The sequence below is a fragment of the Salmo salar genome, chromosome ssa14 (genome assembly GCF_905237065.1).
Source record: "Salmo salar chromosome ssa14, Ssal_v3.1, whole genome shotgun sequence".
In the NCBI taxonomy this organism is placed as follows: domain Eukaryota; kingdom Metazoa; phylum Chordata; class Actinopteri; order Salmoniformes; family Salmonidae; genus Salmo; species Salmo salar.
Genome location: NC_059455.1, coordinates 53,043,156 through 53,064,891, shown reverse-complemented (window position 1 = coordinate 53,064,891; position 21,736 = coordinate 53,043,156). Strand labels below are relative to the sequence as shown.

The following is a 21,736-nucleotide window of genomic DNA, read 5'->3' as shown; positions in this document are numbered from 1 at the left end:
TAGTGTCTGTGGTTTCTCCTGTGGTTTCTCTGTGGTTTCTCTGTGGTTTCTCCTGTGGTTTCTCCTGTGGTTTCTCCTGTGGTTTCTCCTGTGGTTTCTCTTGTGGTTTCCCTGTGGTTTCTCTGTGGTTTCTCCTGTGGTTTCTCTGTGGTTTTTCCTGTGGTTTCTCCTGTGGTTTCTCCTGTGGTTTCTCCTGTGGTTTCTCCTGTGGTTTCTCCTGTGGTTTTCCTGTGGTTTCTCCTGTGGTTTCTCTGTGGTTTCTCCTGTGGTTTCTCTGTGGTTTCTCCTGTGGTTTCTCTGTGGTTTCTCCTGTGGTTTCTCTGTGGTTTCTTCTGTGGTTTCTCCTGTGGTTTCTCTGCTGTTTCTCCTGTGGTTTCTCTGTGGTTTCTCCTGTGGTTTCTCCTGTGGTTTCTCCTGTGGTTTCTCTGTGGTTTCTCTGTGGTTTCTCCTGTGGTTTCTCCTGTGGTTTCTCCTGTGTTTTCTCCTGTGTTTTCTCCTGTGGTTTCTCCTGTGGTTTCTTCTGTGGTTTCTCCTGTGGTTTCTCTGTGGTTTTTCCTGTGGTTTCTCCTGTGGTTTCTCCTGTGGTTTCTCCTGTGGTTTCTCCTGTGGTTTCTCTGTGGTTTCTCCTGTGGTTTCTCTGTGGTTTCTCTGTGGTTTCTCTGTGGTTTCTCTGTGGTTTCTCGTGTGGTTTCTCCTGTGGTTTCTCCTGTGGTTTCTTCTGTGGTTTCTCCTGTGGTTTCTCTATGGTTTTTCCTGTGGTTTCTCCTGTGGTTTCTCCTGTGGTTTCTCCTGTGGTTTCTCCTGTGGTTTCTCTGTGGTTTCTCCTGCGGTTTCTCTGTGGTTTCTCTGTGGTTTCTCTGTGGTTTCTCCTGTGTTTTCTCCTGTGTTTTCTCCTGTGTTTTCTCTGTGGTTTCTCCTGTGGTTTCTCCTGTGGTTTCTCTGTGGTTTCTCTGCTGTTTCTCCTGTGGTTTCTCTGTGGTTTCTCCTGTGTTTTCTCCTGTGTTTTCTCCTGTGTTTTCTCCTGTGTTTTCTCTGTGTTTTCTCCTGTGGTTTCTCCTGTGGTTTCTCCTGTGGTTTCTCTGTGGTTTCTCTGTGGTTTCTCTGCTGTTTCTCCTGTGGTTTATCTGTGGTTTCTCTTTGTAATCTTGTTCTGGGAGGACATTGTGTTGTCTTAGGGTATTGTCTTCATGTTGTTTATCCTGTTGTTTCTGTCCTCCAGTCTCATTCTCTGGGGACACAGACATCATGTTGATGATGGACAGTTCAGCCAGTGTGGGACAGAGGAACTTTGACTCCAGCAAGACCTTCGTCAAGCGTCTGGCTGAGCGCTTCCTGTCTGCCGAGAGGTCCGGCCGTACTGCCGTGCGTGTCGCCGTGGGCCAGTACAGCCGCGAACGCCGCATGGAGGCGGAGCTGACCTCTAACCTCACCCTGCTGACCAGTAAGATTGAGGCCGCCACCTTCCAGAACGATGGGACTGACGTTACCAAGGCGATGGCCTTCGCCATGGAGCAATTCCAGAAGTCAGGGGGCGGGAACAGAAAGAAGAAGCTGGTGCTGTTCTCGGATGGGAGGTCGCAGGGCGTTACCGAGGCGATGCTGGAGAAGCGCGTGCGGCTGGTGTCGGAGGCGGGAGTGGAGTTGTACGTTATCACCGTGGGCAACCAGGTGAGCGAGGCCAACCTGCGCTCGCTGGTCAGCAGGGGGAGGAGTTACGACGTCACCTATGCCCAGCGCCACCTGTTCCGCGTCCCAGACTACCCGTCTTTGCTGCGTGGCGTGTTCTACCAGACCGTGTCCCGCAGGGTCTCCCAGGCCTGAGTGCAAGGGGGTCAGGGCTGGGACCACATGCTTTAGAGTTTAGTCTCCCTCATTATGAATGTCCATTCATATTTCATCACTCATTTACTGTGTTTTTTAGTTGGGTTTTTACGTCCGATAATGACAGAAGACTGTGTCAGACTGTGTAAGAGATTGTGTTAGACTGCATTCATGTGCTCTCAGAATTATCAGGAAAAATCCCGACCGGAAAACTCCTGAAAACCTCTTGTAACAGAAACTAGTTTCAGACGTCTGTTATGAGCTTCTATGTTGTAACATCTTCCAATCAGACTGTTCCCAGTTCCATAATTCCCAGTCAGACTGTTCCCAGTTCCATAATTCCCAGTCAGACTGTTCCCAGTTCCATAATTCCCAGTCAGACTGTTCCCAGTTCCATAATTCCCAGTCAGACTGTTCCCAGTTCCATAATTCCCAATCAGACTGTTCCCAGTTCCATAATTCCCAGTCAGACTGTTCCCAGTTCCATAATTCCCAGTCAGACTGTTCCCAGTTCCATAATTCCCTGTCAGACTGTTCCCAGTTCCATAATTCCCTGTCAGACTGTTCCCAGTTCCATAATTCCCAGTCAGACTGTTCCCAGTTCCATAATTCCCTTTCAGACTGTTCCCAGTTCCATAATTCCCAGTCAGACTGTTCCCAGTTCCATAATTCCCAGTCAGACTGTTCCCAGTTCCATAATTCCCAGTCAGACTGTTCCCAGTTCCATAATTCCCTGTCAGACTGTTCCCAGTTCCATAATTCCCAGTCAGACTGTTCCCAGTTCCATAATTCCCAGTCAGACTGTTCCCAGTTCCATAATTCCCTGTCAGACTGTTCCCAGTTCCATAATTCCCAGTCAGACTGTTCCCAGTTCCATCATTCCCAGTCAGACTGTTCCCAGTTCCATAATTCCCTTTCAGACTGTTCCCAGTTCCATAATTCCCTTTCAGACTGTTCCCAGTTCCATAATTCCCTGTCAGACTGTTCCCAGTTCCATAATTCCCTTTCAGACTGTTCCCAGTTCCATAATTCCCAGTCAGACTGTTCCCAGTTCCATAATTCCCTGTCAGACTGTTCCCAGTTCCATAATTCCCAGTCAGACTGTTCCTAGTTCCATAATTCCCAGTCAGACTGTTCATAGTTCCCAGTCAGACTGTTCCCAGTTCCATAATTCTGAACAGCACATGAACGCAGCATTAGACAGAAACGTTACTGTAAAGGAATGGTCGTTGTTGTTTGTAGATCAGAGACAGGACAGGATATGACATCACAGCATCTTTTTTAAACATCAAAGTTAAACATTAAACATCCTCCCTGCAGACATCCTGGTCCTAATGAAGATACTGAACAGCTGGACGCGGACTGTTAGCGCGCGTGCGTGTGCGTGTGTGTGTGTGTGTGTGTGTGTGTGTGTGTGTGTGTGTGTGTGTGTGTGTGTGTGTGTGTGTGTGTGTGTGTGTGTGTGTGTGTGACCAGTGGAATGGTCTCTAATGTGCTATTCATCATGTGGGAGTTTCTCATAAACAGTTTGTCTGAGGTCGCATGTTCAGATGCCTCACACGCACACAAACATGCAACCACACACACACACACACACACACACACACACACAACCACACACACACTCATTCCTCTCTGCATCAGCCTGATTAACCATAACCCTTTTGAAGGCTACTTTAAAGTTCCAAGTAACAGTTTTAGATGTTGTCAGCGGAGGAGTCCTCTGTGTATTAATGTTTCTGGGCCAGTTCCTCTGTCTGGTTCAGGGCCAGTTCCTCTGTCTGGTTCAGGGCCAGTTCCTCTGTGTGGTTCAGAGCCAGTTCCTCTGTCTGATTCAGGGCCAGTTCCTCTGTGTATTAATGGTTCAGGGCCAGTTCCTCTGTCTGGTTCAGGGCCAGTCCCTCTGTCTGGTTCAGGGCCAGTTCCTCTGTGTATTAATGGTTCAGGGCCAGTTCCTCAGGGTCAGTGTGTGTGAACATGTAACTCAGTGGATAATGGTGCCAGTTGACCGCTGTAGCGGTGAATGGCGCCAGTTGACCGCTGTAGCGGTGAATGGCGCCAGTTGACCGCTGTAGCGGTGAATGGCGCCAGTTGACCGCTGTAGCGGTGAATGGCGCCAGTTGACCGCTGTAGCGGTGAATGGCGCAAGTTGACCGCTGTAGCGGTGAATGGCGCCAGTTGACCGCTGTAGCTGTGAATGGCGCCAGTTGACCGCTGTAGCAGTGAATGGTGCCAGTTGACCGCTGTAGCAGTGGACAAACTCCTACTGATGATATTTTTGATCTGAAACCAAACCAGTTGCCAGACAGACTGCTAGAACACAGCTGATTCATTAAAGGCCTCTCCAACCAATTCATGTTTCTTGTTTTTTATCAGTTAGTATAAAATGTTTACTCAATATCCTGCACACACACACACACACACACACACACACACACACACACACACACACACACACACACACACACACACACACACACACACACACACACACACACACACACACACACACACACACACACACACACAGTGCATTCGGAAAGTATTCAAACCCCTTGACTTTTTTCACATTTTGTTACATTACAACTTTAATGTAAAGTGTATTTAAATAGAACATGTACCTGATCAGTCTACACACAATAACACAGTTTATTGTGTGCAGTGAATGGTGCCAGTTGACCGCTGTAGCAGTGGACAAACTCCTACTGATGATATTTTTGATCTGAAACCAAACCAGTTGCCAGACAGACTGCTAGAACACAGCTGATTCATTAAAGGCCTCTCCAACCAATTCATGTTTCTTGTTTTTTATCAGTTAGTATAAAATGTTTACTCAATATCCTGCACACACACACACACACACACACACACACACACACACACACACACACACACACACACACACACACACACACACACACACACACACACACACACACACACACACACACACACACACACACACACAGTGCATTCGGAAAGTATTCAAACCCCTTGACTTTTTTCACATTTTGTTACATTACAACTTTAATGTAAAGTGTATTTAAATAGAACATGTACCTGATCAGTCTACACACAATAACACAGTTTGACAAAGCAAAAACTTTTTTTTTTAAGTGTTTGCTAATTTATTCAAAACAAAAAACAGAAATACCTTATTTACATAAGTATTCAGACCTTATGCTATGAGACTCGAAATTGAGCTCAGGTGCATCCTGTTTCCATTGATCATCCTTGAGATGTTTCTACAAGTTGATTGGAGTCTACCTGTGGTAAATTCAATTGATTGGACATGATTTGGAAAAGCACACACCTGTCTATATAATGTCCCACAGTTGACAGTGCATGGCAGAGCAAAAACCAAGCCATGAGGTCGGAGGAATTGTCCATAGAGCTCTGAGACAGGATTCTGTCGAGGCACAGATCTGGGGAAGGGTACCCAAAAAATGTATTCAGTATTGATGGTCCCCAAGAACACAGTGGCCTCAATCGTTCTTAAATGATGGAGCTGGCCGCCCAGCCGCCCAGCCGCCCGGCCAAACTGAGCAATCCGGGGAGAAGGGCCTTGGTCGGGGACGTGACCAAGAACCCAATGGTCACTCTGACAGAGCTCCAGAGTTCCCCTGTGGAGATAGGAGAACCTTCCAGAAGGACTACCATCTCTGCAGCACTCCACCAATCAGACCTTTGCGGTAGAGTGGACAGACGGAATCCACTCCTCAGTAAAAAGGCACATGACAGCCCGCTTGGAGTTTGTCAAAAGGCACCTAAAGGACTCTCAGACCATGAGAAACAAGATTCTTTAGTCTGATGAAACCAAGATTGAACTCTTTGGTCTGAAAGCCAAGCGTCCCGTCTGGAGGAAACCTGGCACCATCCCTACGGGGAAGCATGATCAAATCAAATTTTATTGGTCACGTACACGTGTTTAGCAGATGTTATTGCGAGTGTAGTGAAATTCTTGTGCTTCTAGTTCCGACAGTGCAGTAATATCTAACAAGTAATATCTAACCATTTCACAACAACTACCCAATACACACAAATCTAAGTAAAGGAATGAAATTAAGACTATATACAGTCTCTCCAGGACTTTTTACTCGGTAGGATTCACACAGAAGATACCAGGCCCATCGTGACCCAGGCTTTCCCATAGCGACGAGTGTTCTTAGCAGTGTGCATAGCAACAGCGGACTGTTTGGAGCATCTAAATCCACGTTTACGGTGTAATAGTTTAGCAGAGCGTTTAGGGGGCATGGGGGGTAAGTTCGTTGAGCCACCCCTTGTTTCTAGGAAACCATACACAAAATGAGTCACGTGACCAAATATTAAAAAGAAGTCATCATTTCATGGAATCCGATGAAACAAATCACAAGTAGTGAGATAGTTAGTTTAAAAAATGGTTTTATTTTTTTACGGAGTGAAATTAATATATTGTGTTAAGAGGTCACATCATTTTAAGACTTATTTCTTAAAACCGCACTGTTGGTTAAGGGCTTGTAAGTAAGCGTTTCACTGTAAGGTCTACACCTGTTGTATTCAGCGTTTCACTGTAAGATTGGTCAGGGAGGTGACCTGTTGTATTCGGCGCATGTGACAAATACAATTTGATTTGGTTTGGTTCTGTAATCCGTTAGGGTTTCTATAAGCTTCAATATGAGGTCCTAAAACTAGAATGAAAGTGCATCCTTGTAGCTGTGAGGACTAATATAGTCCAAATATTTGCCTTGGGGTAAATTGAGCCATTGACCATTGTGTAAGTTGAGCCAATGGCCACCATACCCCATAAAAATTCAGAGGTACTGAATGACACTGAAGAGGTACAGAAGAGGTACTGAATGGCACTGAAGAGGCACTGAATGACACTGAAGAGGTACTGAATGACACTGAAGAGGTACAGAAGAGGTACTGAATGACACTGAAGAGGTACTGAATGACACTGAAGAGGTACTGAATGACACTAAAGAGGTACTGAATGACACTGAAGAGGTACTGAAGAGGTACTGAAGGACACTGAAGGGGGACTGAATGACACTGAAGAGGTACAGAAGAGGTACTGAATGACACTGAAGAGGTACTGAATGACACTGAAGGGGTACTGAATGACACTGAAGAGGTACAGAAGAGGTACTGAATGACACTGAAGAGGTACTGAATGACACTGAAGAGGTACTGAATGACACTGAATGTATATCACTATATATATCACATGTATATACTGTATTTTATACCATCTACTGAACCTTGCCTATGCCACCTCGGCCATCGCTCATCCATATACTTATATGTACTGTGGCAAAGAAGGGGGTTGAGTGATAAATGGCAGATGTGTGAGAGCAGAACTAATAAACGGGCCCTCTCACTAAAATGGCCACCCCGATCAGAACTACAGATCACAAAATGGCCACCCCAATCAGAACTACAGATAACAAAATGATAGAATACAGTATATACATATGAGTTGAGTAAAGCAGTAGAATAGAATACAGTATATACATATGAGATGAGTAAAGCAGTAGGATAGAATACAGTATATACATATGAGATGAGTAAAGCAGTAGGATAGAATACAGTATATACATATGAGATGAGTAAAGCAGTATGTAAACATTATTAAAGTGGCTAGTGTTCCATTATTAAAGTGACCTGTGATTCCATGTCTATATACATAGGGCAGCAGCCTCTAAGGTGCAGGGTTGCGTAGCCGGGTGGTAGCCAGCTAGTGACGGCTATTTAGCAGTCTGATGGCCTTGATCTCTCTGCTGTACTCTTTGACAGTCTCTCTCTGGTCATGGTTTTAAAAGTGATGAAATCTCACCTAGGCTAGTATCAAACTGAACTGTGGGGTCATGGAAGGTGTAGGCACTGTGATTTGAGCTATACGATTGGCCAGTGCAGTAGGCGAACTCCAGCCACAGATCTCCCGGTCCACTGAGTATGCAGAGTTTGTCTTTTCAGACAAATGAAATGATTCCAAATGGGAACACTTTGCTCAGGGCTTCTGAATCAACCTCTGCTACCGCCAATAAAAGAAAAGGGGCCAAAGCCTTTTTTTCTACAGAAATTTTTGATGACTAGGAATGTTAGAGGATATGGTTAGAGGATATGAGCAAGGGGATAGGGAATAGGGAATAGGAGCTATGGGATAGGGGATAGGAGCTAGGGGATAGAGAATAGGAGCTAGAGGATAGAGGATAGGAGCTAGGGGTTAGGAGCTAGGGGTTAGAGAATAGGAGCTAGAGGATAGAGGATAGGAGCTAGGGGATAGAGAATAGGAGCTAGGGGATAGAGGATAGGAGCTAGGGGTTAGAGGATAGGAGCTAGGGGTTGGAGGATGGGAGCTAGGGAATAGGGAATAGGAGCTAGGGGATAGGAGCTAGGGGATAGAGGATAGGAGCTAGGAGCTAGTGTTAGAGGATAGGAGCTAGGGGATAGGGGATAGGAGCTAGGGGATAGAGGATAGGATCTAGGGGATAGGAGCTAGGGGATAGGAGCTGGGGTTAGAGGATAGGAGCTAGGGGATAGGGAATAGGAGCTAGGGGATAGGGGATAGGAGCTAGGGGTTAGAGGATAGAAGCTAGAGGATAGGGAATAGGAGCTAGGGGTTAGAGGATAGGAGCTAGGGGATAGGGAATAGGAGCTAGGGGTTAGAGGATAGGAGCTATGTGATAGGAGCTAGGGGATAGGAGCTAGGGGTTAGAGGATAGGAGATAGGGGCTAGGGGTTAGAGGATAGGAGATAGGAGCTAGGTGATAGGAGCTAGGGGATAGGAGCTAGAAGATAGGAGCTAGGGGATAGGAGCTAGGGGTTAGAGGATAGGAGCTAGGGGATAGGGAATAGGAGCTAGGGTTAGAGAATAGGAGCTAGAGGATAGAGGATAGGAGCTAGTGGATAGGAGCTAGGGGATAGGAGCTAGGGGTTAGAGGATAGGAGCTAGGGGATAGGGAATAGGAGCTAGGGTTAGAGAATAAGAGCTAGAGGATAGAGGATTGGAGCTAGGGGTAGGGGGCAGGGGTTGGTTTTGGATTGAAAGAGAGGAAAGGAGAATTAGAGGAGGGGAGAGGAGAGGGAAAGAGAAGAGGGTCATTCCTGCTTCATGAATCACATTGAAACAAATGCCCCCACTTCTCTATCTAACATACCTTGCCGAAACTCATTGCCAGCAGTAACAGCCCCCTCTTTCATCCCCTCCCCTCCTCTCCCTTCTTCCACCTCTCTTCTCTGCCATCTCCCCTCCCCTCATTTCCTGTCCTCCAGTGACGACCCGTTATTCAGGGCAGTTCAGTGAAGACATCAAAGCTATGAAATAACACATATGGAATCATGTAGTAACCAAAAAAGTGTTAAACAAATCAACATTTATTTTCTATTTTAGATTCTTCAAAGTAGCCACCCTTTGCCTTGATGACAGCTTTGCACACTCTTGGCATTCTCTCAACCAGCTTCACCTGGAATGCTTTTCCAACAGTCTTGAAGGAGTTCCCACATATGCTGATGCTTTTCCTTCACTCTGTGGTCCAACTCATTCCAAACTATCTCAACTTGGTTGAGGTCAGGGGGATTATGGATGCCAGGTCATCTGATGCAGCACTCCATCACTCTCTTTCTTGGTCAAATAGCCCTTACACAGCCTGGAGGTGTTTTGGGTCGTTGTCCTGTTGAAAAACAAATGATATTCCCACTAAGCCCAAACCAGATGGGATGGCGTATCGCTGCAGAATGCTGTGGTAGTCATGCTGGTTAAATGCGCCTTGAATTCTAAATAGATCACTGAGTGTCACCAGCAAAGCACCATCACACCTCCTCCTCCATGCTTCACGGTGGGAACCACACATGCGGAGAGATCATCTGTTCACCTACTTTGCGTCTCAGAAAGACATGGTTGGAACCAAAATTCTGGAATTTGGACTCATCAGACCGAAGGACAGATTTCCACCAGTCTAATGTCCATTGCTTGTGTTTCTTGGCCCAAGCAAGTCTCTTCTCTTTTTCAAGCTTACATTCAACATTGGCCATGCTGTCAATCCAGCATGACTTCTGCCGTGTTCAAATCAACTGGAAACTCGGAACTGGGAAATCTCAGACTTCAGTGAGTTCAAGACAACTGGGAACTCTGGAAAAAAAACAAGCTCCGATTGCTCACGACACCAACAGTTTTGCAGGCTATACTAACGCAGTGCAAAAACAATTCCCCACAAACACACAGACAAACACACCCAACTAATATAGGACTTCCAATCAAAGGCAACACCACACAGCTGCCTTCAATTGGAAGTCCACCCCAATTAACTCTACATAGAAACACCCAACCTAGACAGAACATAGAAAACAACTTCTTCTGCCACGCCCTGACCAAAACTATACACCTACTCCACCTGCTGGTCAGGACGTGACATTACCCCCCCCCCCTAAAGGTGCAGACCCCGAATGCACCTTCAAAAGAAAAAAACACAGAACACCCAAAACAACCCGAAAAAAAATCCCCCTAACTACAGGGAGGGAAGGGAGGGTGGCTGCCGTCAACGACGGCACTGTGCTACACCCCCCCTCCCCAACCCACCTATATCTGGAGGTGGCTCCGGTTCTGGCAGTTCCGGGCAGACGGGCCAGCCCGGCAGCTCCGGGCAGACGGGCCACTCGGACTGTGCCGGAGGACAGTCGGGCCGCTCTGGCAGACCCGGAGGACAGTCGGGCCGCTCTGGCAGACCCGGAGGACAGTCTGGCGGCTCCGGCGACTCCTGACTGGCGGGCGGCTCTGGCGACTCATGACTGGCGGGCGGCTCTGGCGACTCATGACTGGCGGGCGGCTCTGGCGACTCATGACTGGCGGGCGGCTCTGGCGACTCATGACTGGCGGGCGGCTCTGGCGACTCATGACTGGCGGGGCTGGACTGACGCACTAGAAGCCTTGTGCGTGGGGCTGGTATTGGACGTGCCAGCCTGGAGACACGCACCTTCGGGCTAGTGCGGGGAGCTGGCCTGGGGCTCCATTCTTGCCCCGTAAAACTGCCCTTGTGCCCCCCCCAAAAAAATTATTGGGGCTGCCTCTCGAGTTTCCTAAACTCCTTCGTAGCCCTGGAAACGCTCAACCTTATTTCTGTCCATGTCCATCCTTCCTCCTCGTTCCTCTGCTGCTTGGTCTTGTGTTGGTGGTGGGGAATTCAGATTATGTCGTGGTGTTGCAGGGAAGACCAAAATGCAGCAGAGTTGTGGATACTCATTCTTTTAATTCACAAAAACAAGAGTAAAGCATCCACAGAAAAAAAAAAACAATAAACGATACTCACGACACCAACAGTTTCACAGGCATACAAAAACGCAGTGCAAGAACAACTACCCCACAAACACACAGACAAACACACCCAACTAATATAGGACTTCCAATCAAAGGCAACACCACACAGCTGCCTTCAATTGGAAGTCCACCCCAATTAACTCTACATAGAAACACCCAACCTAGACAGAACATAGAAAACAACTTCTTCTGCCACGCCCTGACCAAAACTATACACCTACTCCACCTGCTGGTCAGGACGTAATATCGGGAACTCAGGCTTCTTTCAAGAGCTCCGACCTGAAAATCACTGACGTCATGATTCAACCTTGTTTTTTTTCAGTGTTCCAAGTTGTCTTGAAAGCACCATAAATCCAGAGACTGCCAGACTTTGATGACAAAGTTTGATGCCAAAGTTTGTCCACGATGGACCGCTGCGCCACCTTCCTGTTCAAGTGAGCACAGCACACAAGGTGAGTCCATAGCCTGTTTTAGAGAAATGTCATCATCAAATATTTTAAGAGCTTTCATTGTCTGCTTATATGCCCCTTTTAATTATCATACCATTATGACTTGGTGTGCAGGGAGAATACTGTAAGAATGGCCCATATTCTGAACTCTTTCAAAAGTGCTGAACAAATAGTTATATTGACTACGTCCATCCTAGCTCGCTCATTAATGTCTTATTTGAAATTACGGATTGCCTCTATCCACTCATCGTCCCCTTATGCCATAGTTTGTACCTCAATTGTACCTCATAGTTTGTGTCTCAATTGTCAGAAGAAACCACATTTGTTTCAGCAAGTCAGCCATATCAGCTAAGCAGTGAATGAGGCTGAATGAACTGTTTTGCAGCCAGACAAGGCTCCGCTGATAGCCAGGTGAAGCAGTGGTAAGGATTCACTCCATGGTGCTGAAAAGAAAGCTCTACTGTTGGGACAGCTTTAAGTAGGCCCTAACAGATTGTGGGCACCATTTGTCACGTTTTAGTGCAATTAATGTATTGTTTAGTGCTGTATTGTGTAGTGGCTTTGCTCTCATGCATCTAAAAATGTATTTTTGAGTTTGCCCAACCAAGTTTTACATGCTAAAATCGCCACTGCTATGCTATCCTCTCCTCTCCTCCCCTTGCCTCTCTCCTTTCTTCCCCTCCTCCCCTCCTCTCGCCTTCCCTCGCCTTCCCTCTCCTCAAATCAAATCAAATGTATTTATATAGCCCTTCTTACATCAGCTGATATATCAAAGTGCTGTACAGAAACCCAGCCTAAAACCCCAAACAGCAAGCAATGCAGGTGTAGAAGTACGGTGGCTAGGAAAAACTCCCTAGAAAGGCCAAAACCTAGGAAGAAACCTAGAGAGGAACCAGGCTATGAGGGGTGGCCAGTCCTCTTCTGGCTGTGCCGGGTGGAGATTATAACAGAACATGGCCAAGATGTTCAAATGTTCATAAATGACCAGCATGGTCAAATAATAATAATCACAGTGAACAGGTCAGGGTTCCATAGCCGCAGGCAGAACAGTTGAAACGGGAGCAGCAGCACGGCCAGGTGGACTGGGGACAACAAGGAGTCATCATGCCAGGTAGTCCTGAGGCATGATCCTAGGGCTCAGGTCCTCCTCAGAGAGAGAGAGAGAGAGAGAGAGAGAGAGAGAGAGAGAGAGAAAAGAAAGAAAGAGAGAGAGAGAGAGAAAAGAAAGAAAGAGAGAGAGAGAGAAAGAGAAAGAGAAAGAGAGAGAGAGAGAGAGAGAGAGAGAGAGAGAGAAAAGAAAGAAAGAGAGAGAAAAAGAGAGAGCATACTTAAATTCACACAGGACACCGGATAAGACAGGAGAAATACACCAGATATAACAGACTGACCCTAGCCCCCCGACACATAAACTACTGGAGCATAAATACTGGAGGCTGAGACAGGAGGGGTCGGGAGACACTGTGGCCCCGTCCGACGATACCCCCGGACAGGGCCAAACAGGCAGGATATAACCCCACCCACTTTGCAGAAGCACAGCCCCCACGCCACTACAGGGATATCTTCAACCACCAAATTACCATCCTGAGACAAGGCCGTGTATAGCCCACAAAGATCTCCGCCACGGCACAACCCAAAAGTACAGGCGCCAACCCAGACAGGAAGACCACGTCAGTGACTCAACCCACTCAAGTGACGCACCCCTCCTAGGGCCGGCATTGAAGAGCACCAGTAAGCCAGTGACTCAGCCCCTGTAATAGGGTTAGAGGCAGAAAATCCTGGTGGAGAGCGTGGAACCGGCCAGGCAGAGACAGCAAGGGCGGTTCGTTGCTCCAGAGCCTTTCCGTTCACCTTCACACTCCTGGGCCAGACTACACTCAATCATAGGACCTACTGAAGAGATGAGTCTTCAGTAAAGACTTAAAGGTTGAGACTGAGTCTGCGTCTCTCACATGGGTAGGTATACCATTCCATAAAAATGGAGCTCTATAGGAGAAAGCCCTGCCTCCAGCTGTTTGCTTAGAAATTCTAGGGAGGCCTGCGTCTTGTGACCGTAGCGTACGTGTAGGTATGTACGGCAGGACCAAATCGGAAAGAAAGGTAGGAGCAAGCCCATGTAATGCTTTGTAGGTTAGCAGTAAAACCTTGAATTCAGCCCTTGCCTCCTCCACTCCTATCCTCTCTCCTCTCCTCTCCTCTCCCCTCTCCTCTCCCCTCCCCTCCCCTCTCCCCTCTCCTCCCCTCTCCTCTCCTCTCCTCCCTTCCCCCTTCTCCCCTCCCTTCCTCTCCTTGATCCACATCTGTGTCCTTTGCTGCACTTAGGGCTGGATTCAATCCATATCTGCAAAATATCGCTGAAGATCCACGTTAAAATGTGAAGGTCATTTCAGATTGAGCCGATAACATAATACAGGACAGCAGTGGCAGTCGGTGTCGTTTAAGATGAGAGAGGACGATTTAATTTTTTTCATGAGCATATGACCTGTGGTAGAATTTACAGCATTATGTTAATCACAGTACTTTTCTATTAGAATGTATTCCTATATTAGTACATTCACACGATCTGTTTTTCTGAGTGTAAACAGAATAGGGTTCTTAGAACTCTCATGTGTCTGTGTGGAGAGAGAGGAGCCTCTGAGATTTTAACGGTGACAGTAGATTTACGACGGCTTGGTGATAAGACAACATTCCACTCCATGATTAGTGTCTGTGTGCCTGTCTGTCGGTGCCAGGGAGACACAATTTCCAGTTTATTTATCCCATATGGAAGATGAACACTGGACTTAATAATTTGAGGCAAGGACCTAGTGTCCTAGGTTACATTAGTATTTTTTTGTATAAACAAATAGTAAATGACCTAGAGACAGAAACCTGGCGCAATGTAAATCTTGCTGTCCGTTGCTTGATATCACAATGTACCTTTGTATAATTCTACACATCTGTTGTTTGTCATGAACATCCAAGAGGATGGACTTTGTTATGAGATGCTTTAGTCCTGCTGGTTGGGCTCTCAAGGATCACCTGCGGGTGGGTTGTTAACATCTCCATTACTGTAGTAATTCATCGAAAATAAAGTTCAATTGTTTTGAAGAAATCTAAATGTCTCTCTCCTTTTGATTAGAATAATTACCACGACAGGCCTTATTTCTATTACAGCATATTGGATGACTGTCATTCATATTCCATTCACCCAGTTCAAGGTAACAGTGATGGGTTTAGGATACTGTCCTTCATATTCACCCAGTTCAATGTAACAGTGATGGGTTTAGGATACTGTCCTTCATATTCACCCAGTTCAATGTAACAGTGATGGGTTTAGGATACTGTCATTCATATCCACCCAGTTCAATGTAACAGTGATGGGTTTAGGATACTGTCATTCATATTCACCCAGTTCAATGTAACAGTGATGGGTTTAGGATACTGTCATTCATATTCCATTCACCCAGTTCAATGTAACAGTGATGGGTTTAGGATACTGTCATTCATTTTCACCCAGTTCAATGTAACAGTGATGGGTTTAGGATACTGTCATTCATATCCACCCAGTTCAATGTAACAGTGATGGGTTTAGGATACTGTCATTCATATTCACCCAGTTCAATGTAACAGTGACAGGTTTAGGCTACAACATGATACTTAATTTTTCCCTGTACCCATCATGAGGTTGATACAACCCAGCCTATGAATGAACGTTTACAACATAGGTAGGTGCACACAGGTTGAGAGAAACATTTGAGGTGACAGACAGTGACACATTCAATACCACCACACACTCTTGCCTGCATCTAGCTGATCTAGGGTGTAATCATTAGTCCAACAGTTGCAAATTAGAGTTTCTATTGAACAAATTCAGGTATGTTTATCCCCGTTTTGTTCTGTTTGCTTCCATTTAAGAAATGTTTTTCAACAGAATCGTCAGAATGAATACACCCCTGATCACACGTAAACACAGTTCACTTTCATAGCAGCCACGTTGTATTCCTTCTCGACCTCTATGCGCTCTCCTCTCACCTTTTCCCTTCGCTTGTGGACTTCAATGAACAATACGTCAGCTGTATGTGACCAGGGCGAAAAAACCTTTCCAAGCCAAACCATATCATAACCGCTACACACAGCCTACATCGATGTCACCATATTAGCTAAAGTAACATCCTAGTCAACATAGCTAATAGAACTAACGTGTTAGTAAACCTGCTACAACCATGCAGTAACGTTACATAGTACAGCCAGTAAGCAGTTACACCGACCGGCCCCGGTGTCAATAAATTAATAAAACCAAAAGCTTACCTTGACTTGGAAGAGTACCAGTGTTGGATAGCCATAGCCAGCTAGCTAACACCCTGTTTGAGCAGGGTGTTTGAGTAGGCTAACCTACCTAGCTGCATTGTCGGAATCTTTCTCTCTCTTGCTTCTCCTTCATTTTTTAAGAAATTAATTTTGTTCAAAACTGTTCAACTATTGTCTCTCTCTCACTTTAAATCAACTTCTCACCACATTTTATGCACTGCAGTGATAGCTAGCTGTAGCTTATGCTTTCAGTACTAGATACATTTTTTAAATACTTTGATTGGGTGGACAACATGTCAGTTCATGCTGCAAGAGCTCTGATAGGTTGGATGACGTCCTCTGGAAGTTGTCATAATTACTGTATAAGTCTATGGAAGGGGGTGAGAACCATGAGCCTCCTAGGTTTTGTATTGAAGTCAATGTACCCAGAGGAGGACCGAAGCTAGCTGTCCTCCAGCTACACCATGGTGCTACCCTACAGAGTGCTGTTGATGCTACTGTAGACCTTCACTGAAAAACAGTGTGTTTTAATAAATTATTTGGTGACATGTGAATATATAGTTTTATCTAGAAAGGATCACTTTTTTCATGTTTTACTTAAAAAAAAAAAAATGAATAAATTATCCTCCCCTTCCTCCTCTAAGGAGCATCCTCTGTAGGACAGGGATTCACTGTGTGTACAGGACAGTGGAAGGGAAGGGGTCTCTTCATGAACAGCAAATGGTGTGGTTGAAAAAGTACTAAATTGTCATACTTGAGTAAAAGTTAAAAGTGAAAGTCACCCAGTAAAATACAACTTGAGTAAAAGTCTAAAAGTATTTGGTTTTAAATGTATTGAAGTATCAAAAGTAAATGTAATTGTTAAAATGTATTTAAGTATCAAAAGTAAAAGTGTAAATCATTTCAAATTCCTTATATGAAGCAAACCGAACAGCACAATTTTCTTTTCTCTTTTTATTGACGGATAGCCAAAACTCAGACATAATTTACAAATTAAGCATTTGTGTTTAATGAAACTGACAGATCAGGGGCAGTAGGGATGACCAGGGATGTTCTCTTGATGTGTGAATTGGACCATTTTCCTGTCAAAATGTAACGAGTACTTTGGATGTTCGGGAAAATGTATGTAGTCAAAAGTACATTATTTTCTTTAGGAAAATATAAATAGTAAAGTAAAGTACAGATACCCCAGAAAAATACTTAAGTAGTACTTTAATTTGTTCTGATACTATAAGGGCATAAGGCGAGACCCAAATGCAGACACAGGAGGCATGTGGTTGAGCTCCGATATTTATTATACCAAAAGGGGTAGGCAAAAGGCAGATCGAGTACAGGCGAGAGCTCATAAACCAGGTCAGAGTCCAAACAGCACCAGGTGATAGGCAGGCTCGAGGTCAGAACAGGCAGAGTGGTCAGGCAGGCGGATTCGGCGTCAAGACAGGCAAAACCAGGAAGGCTAGGAAAAAAACAGAGATTGGGAAAAAATAGAAGCTAGGAAAACCGCTGGTTGACTTGGCAAAGCAAGACGAACTGGCACAGAGAGACAGGAAACACAGGGATAAATACACTGGGGACTGATGGGGAAAACAAGACGAACTGGCACAGAGAGACAGGAAACACAGGGATAAATACACTGGGGACTGATGGGGAAAACAAGACGAACTGGCACAGAGAGACAGGAAACACAGGGATAAATACACTGGGGACTAATGGGGAAAACAAGACGAACTGGCACAGAGAGACAGGAAACACAGGGATAAATACACTGGGGACTAATGGGCAAAACAAGACGAACTGGCACAGAGAGACAGGAAACACAGGGATATATACACTGAGGACTAATGGGGAAAACAAGACGAACTGGCACAGAGAGACAGGAAACACAGGGATAAATACACTGAGGACTAATGGGCAAAACAAAACGAACTGGCACAGAGAGACAGGAAACACAGGGATATATACACTGAGGACTAATGGGGAAACAGGAGACACATGGAGGTGGGTGGAGACAATCACAAAGATAGGTGAAACACATCAGGGTGTGGCAGATACACACCGGCAAATTGATTAGGTATTGTCAACAGGGTTGTTGTCTCTATTAGAATGTGGCGGGCTGGTTAACACTAGGATAAACTGAATAAAGTTAACGGTAGAACAAACACAATAACTGGCTTATGGAAGCACTTCTCTAAGTGAGAGAATATATATATGCTACCTTTTATATTGTTGATCCTAATGATATAGGCCTAGGTGTACAACAGCCGAGGTGATAGAGCAACGACCCTGGAATATAAAACTAAAATGTGTGTGGGTGGAGAGAGGGTTGGTTTTACAGGTTTACTAGCTCTGGGTTGTCAGTACTGCATGTATTCTTGGCTATCGTGCCATGGTTGTCGTGCCATGGCTGTGTCAGAGTGGATTGTAAGTTAAACTTGGGTATTCCCTTATGGGCAGTGTGATGCCTAAGACACATTTTTACTTGCAGTCATTAGCCACCGTTAGAATCTATGTTCCTTCCTTTCTTTTGTCGGAATACAACAGGATATAATGAGGACTACAACAGGATATTGTCGGAATACAACAGGATATAATGAGGACTACAACAGGATATTGTCGGAATACAACAGGATATTGTCGGAATATAACAGGATATAATGAGGACTACATGAAATATGTCTTGCATGTAATGGACATTAAAATAAAGGACTGGTCTTGCGATATATTTAAGTTCTCTCTTCATTTATTATTTTTTTTAACAATTGAATCCAATGAACTGAGCAGGCTGGGCTGACATGCTTATAGCCAATCAGATCCATTGGACGGAGCAGGCTGGGTTGACAGCCAATCAGATCCATTGGACGGAGCAGGCTGGGCTGACAGCCAATCAGATCCATTGAACTGAGCAGGCTGGGTTGACATGCTGACAGCCAATCAGATCCAGTGAACTGAGCAGGCTGGGCTGACATGCTAATAGCCAATCAGATCCATTGGACGGAGCAGGCTGGGCTGACAGCCAATCAGATCCAATGAACTGAGCAGGCTGGGCTGACATGCTTATAGCCAATCAGATCCAATGAACTGAGCAGGCTGGGCTGACATGCTAATAGCCAATCATTATTTCTATTTATATTACATATTATTATTTCTATTAATATTACCTATTATTATCAACAACAAAAAAATTCTGACTGTTTTCCATGTTATTTGGTTAGTTCTCTTAAGCATCCTCATAGATATTTATGTTATCATGGGACTGCCCATATTTCCCTCTGGCCAACGCCAATTGGCGGCCAAGGGTTTGATTGACTTAGGACACAAAGGTGTGTCATGAGTCAGGGAGATGGTCTGATGGTCTTAGTGACAACAGACCTAGATATGGGGGGGGTTTAGTGGGTGGAATATTAGGACAATTGGAGGTTTACCAAGTTGCAGATACAGTATGCTTAACAGTGCAAATTATTATGGTACAGCTATATGGACACTTAATCATCATGGTGCTTTTTAATGGTAAGTTTACAAACATTTGTTGTGGTAAGTATAGTTGAAACGTGGGTATCATTTTGGCAAGTGGGGAAATAAATATAGCCAGTTGTAATTGTAATGGCTTAGCAGATAATAAAAAAAAGAAAATACATTTTTACATGGCTAAAAGGGAAAGAATGTTATGGTGAAACTCAAATATATTGATTAATAATGTTATGTCACATATACAGTTATTGAGCAGATATTCCCATATATGATCAATCTAAATTTACAACCAACTGATTGCAACACTACCACAAAAATGGAGGAGGAAAGTGGAGAACTTGTTTGCCTGCCATATATTAAAGATACAAATTGGCTGAAAGGAACTGGCATAAATAGAAAAATATAGCAGTTTCATTTGAGGACAAAAATGTTGACAGCTGCGCCATACAGGTTGCAAAATAAATGGGAAGAGATTTTCGATGTACGAATTCCATGGCATATGGTTTATGAACTGGTACAAAAAAACTACACTTGATTCAACACTGAGTTTTTAAATGTAAATTATTATATAAAATTATTGCTACCAACAGAATACTATATAAACTCAGCAAAAAAAGAAACGTCCTCTCACTGTCAACTGCGTTTTTTTCCAGCAAACTGTGACTAACAGAAGTGGAATAATGTGTCCCTGAACAAAGGGGGGGGTTAAAATCAAAAGTAACAGTCAGTATCTGGTGTGGCCACCAGCTGCATTAAGTACTGCAGTGCATCTTCTCCTCATGGACTGCACCAGATTTGCCAATTCTTGCTGTGAGATGTTACCCCACTCTTCCACCAAGGCACCTGCAAGTTCCTGGACATTTCTGGGGGGAATGGCCCTAGCCCTCACCCTCCGATCCAACAGGTCCCAGACGTGCTCAATGGGATTGAGATCCGGGCTCTTCGCTGGCCATGGCAGAACACTGACATTCCTGTCTTGCAGGAAATCACGCACAGAACGAGCCGTATGGCTGGTGGCATTGCCATGCTGGAGGGTCATGTCAGGATGAGCCTGCAGGAAGGGTACCACATGAGGAAGGAGGATGTCTTCCCTGGAACGCACAGCGTTGAGATTGCCTGCAATGACAACAGGCTCAGTCCGATGATGCTGTGACACACCGCCCCAGACCATGATGGACCCTCCACCTCCAAATCGATCCCGCTGCAGAGTACAGGCCTCGGTATAACGCTCATTCCTTCGACGATAAACGCGAATCCGACCATCACCCCTGGTGAGACAAAACCACGACTCATCAAGAGCACTTTTTGCCAGTCCTGTCTGGTCCAGCGACGGTGGGTTTGTGCCCATAGGTGACGTTGTTGCCGGTGATGTCTGGTGAGGACCTGCCTTACAACAGGCCTACAAGCCCTCAGTCCAGCCTCTCCCAGCCTATTGCGGACAGTCTGAGCACTGATGGAGGGATTGTGCGCACCTGGTGTAACTTGGGCAGTTGTTTTTGCCATCCTGTACCTGTCCCGCAGGTGTGATGTTCGGATGTAACGATCCTGTGCAGGTGTTGTTACACGTGGTCTGCCACTGCGAGGACGATCAGCTGTCCATCCTGTCTCCCTGTAGCGCTGTCTTAGGCATCTCACAGTACGGACATTACAATTTATTGCCCTGGCCACATCTGCAGTCCTCATGCCTCCTTGCAGCATGCCTAAGGCACGTTCAAGCAGATGAGCAGGGACTCTGGGCATCTTTCTTTTGGTGTTATTCAGTCAGTAGAAAGGCCTCTTTAGTGTCCTAAGTTTTCATAACTGTGACCTTAATAGCCTACTGTCTGTAAGCTGTTAGTGTCTTAACGACCGTTCCACAGGTGCATGTTCATTAATTGTTTATGGTTCATTGAACAAGCATGGGAAACAGTGTTTAAACCCTTTACAATGAAGATCTGTGAAGTTATTTGGATTTTTACGAATTATCTTTGAAAGACAGGGTCCTGAAAAAGGGACGTTTCTTTTTTTTATATGGGGTATACAACAATCTCAGCTCTGTAGATTTTGCTGCGAAGAGACAGAATCAACAGATTATTTATTCTGGTATTGTCACGCCCTGACCTGAGAGAGCCGTTTTTCTCTGTTTTAGTTAGGTCAGGGTGTGATATGGGTTGGGCATTCTATGTATTTATATTTCTATGTTTTGGCCAGGTATGGTTTCCAATCAGAGGCAGTTGTCTATCGTTGTCTCTGATTGGGAACCATACTTAGGCAGCCTTTTCCCACCTGTGTTTTGTGTGTAGTTATTTTCTGTTTTGTATTTCGTTACCTGACGGAACTGTTTGGCTTTTCATTTTGTTTCTTTGTTCTAGTGTTTCATTTGTTTAATAAATAATAATGAACACTTACCACGCTGCGCTTTGGTCCCCTCTACGACAGC

At 45.2% G+C, this 21,736-nt stretch overlaps 2 protein-coding genes across 3 annotated transcripts in view; both read left to right on the top strand.

The window, feature by feature from the left end:
- LOC106596003 (collagen alpha-1(VI) chain) overlaps positions 1 to 4,173 on the top strand; it is a 72,696-nt gene extending 68,523 nt beyond the window's left edge. The window contains exon 33 of the mRNA XM_045694550.1: positions 1,220 to 4,173. Coding sequence (XP_045550506.1) covers positions 1,220 to 1,821 — 602 coding nt within the window. The 3' untranslated portion in view covers positions 1,822 to 4,173. The remainder of the gene's footprint in view (positions 1 to 1,219) is intronic.
- On the top strand, positions 1,986 to 4,612 carry LOC123726730 (polar tube protein 1-like). 2 transcript variants are annotated; one of them, XM_045694551.1, is made up of 2 exons: positions 1,986 to 2,122; positions 2,153 to 4,612. In XM_045694551.1, the coding sequence occupies exons 1-2, from the start codon at positions 2,079 to 2,081 to the stop codon at positions 3,084 to 3,086; spliced, it is 978 nt and encodes a 325-aa protein (XP_045550507.1). In that variant the 5' UTR covers positions 1,986 to 2,078; the 3' UTR covers positions 3,087 to 4,612. The 2 variants fall into 2 exon arrangements, with proteins under 2 accessions (XP_045550507.1, XP_045550508.1); XM_045694552.1 differs by having other exon boundaries at positions 2,021 to 2,122; positions 2,183 to 4,612.
- The last annotated feature ends 17,124 nt before the right edge of the window (positions 4,613 to 21,736 follow it).

Coding starts and splice junctions, on each gene's coding strand:
- LOC123726730 (XM_045694551.1), top strand. CDS start 2,079: ATGAGCTTCTATGTTGTAACATCTTCCAATCAGACTGTTCCCAG. Junction 2,123..2,152: donor TCCAATCAGACTGTTCCCAG/TTCCATAATTCC, acceptor GACTGTTCCCAG/TTCCATAATTCCCAGTCAGA.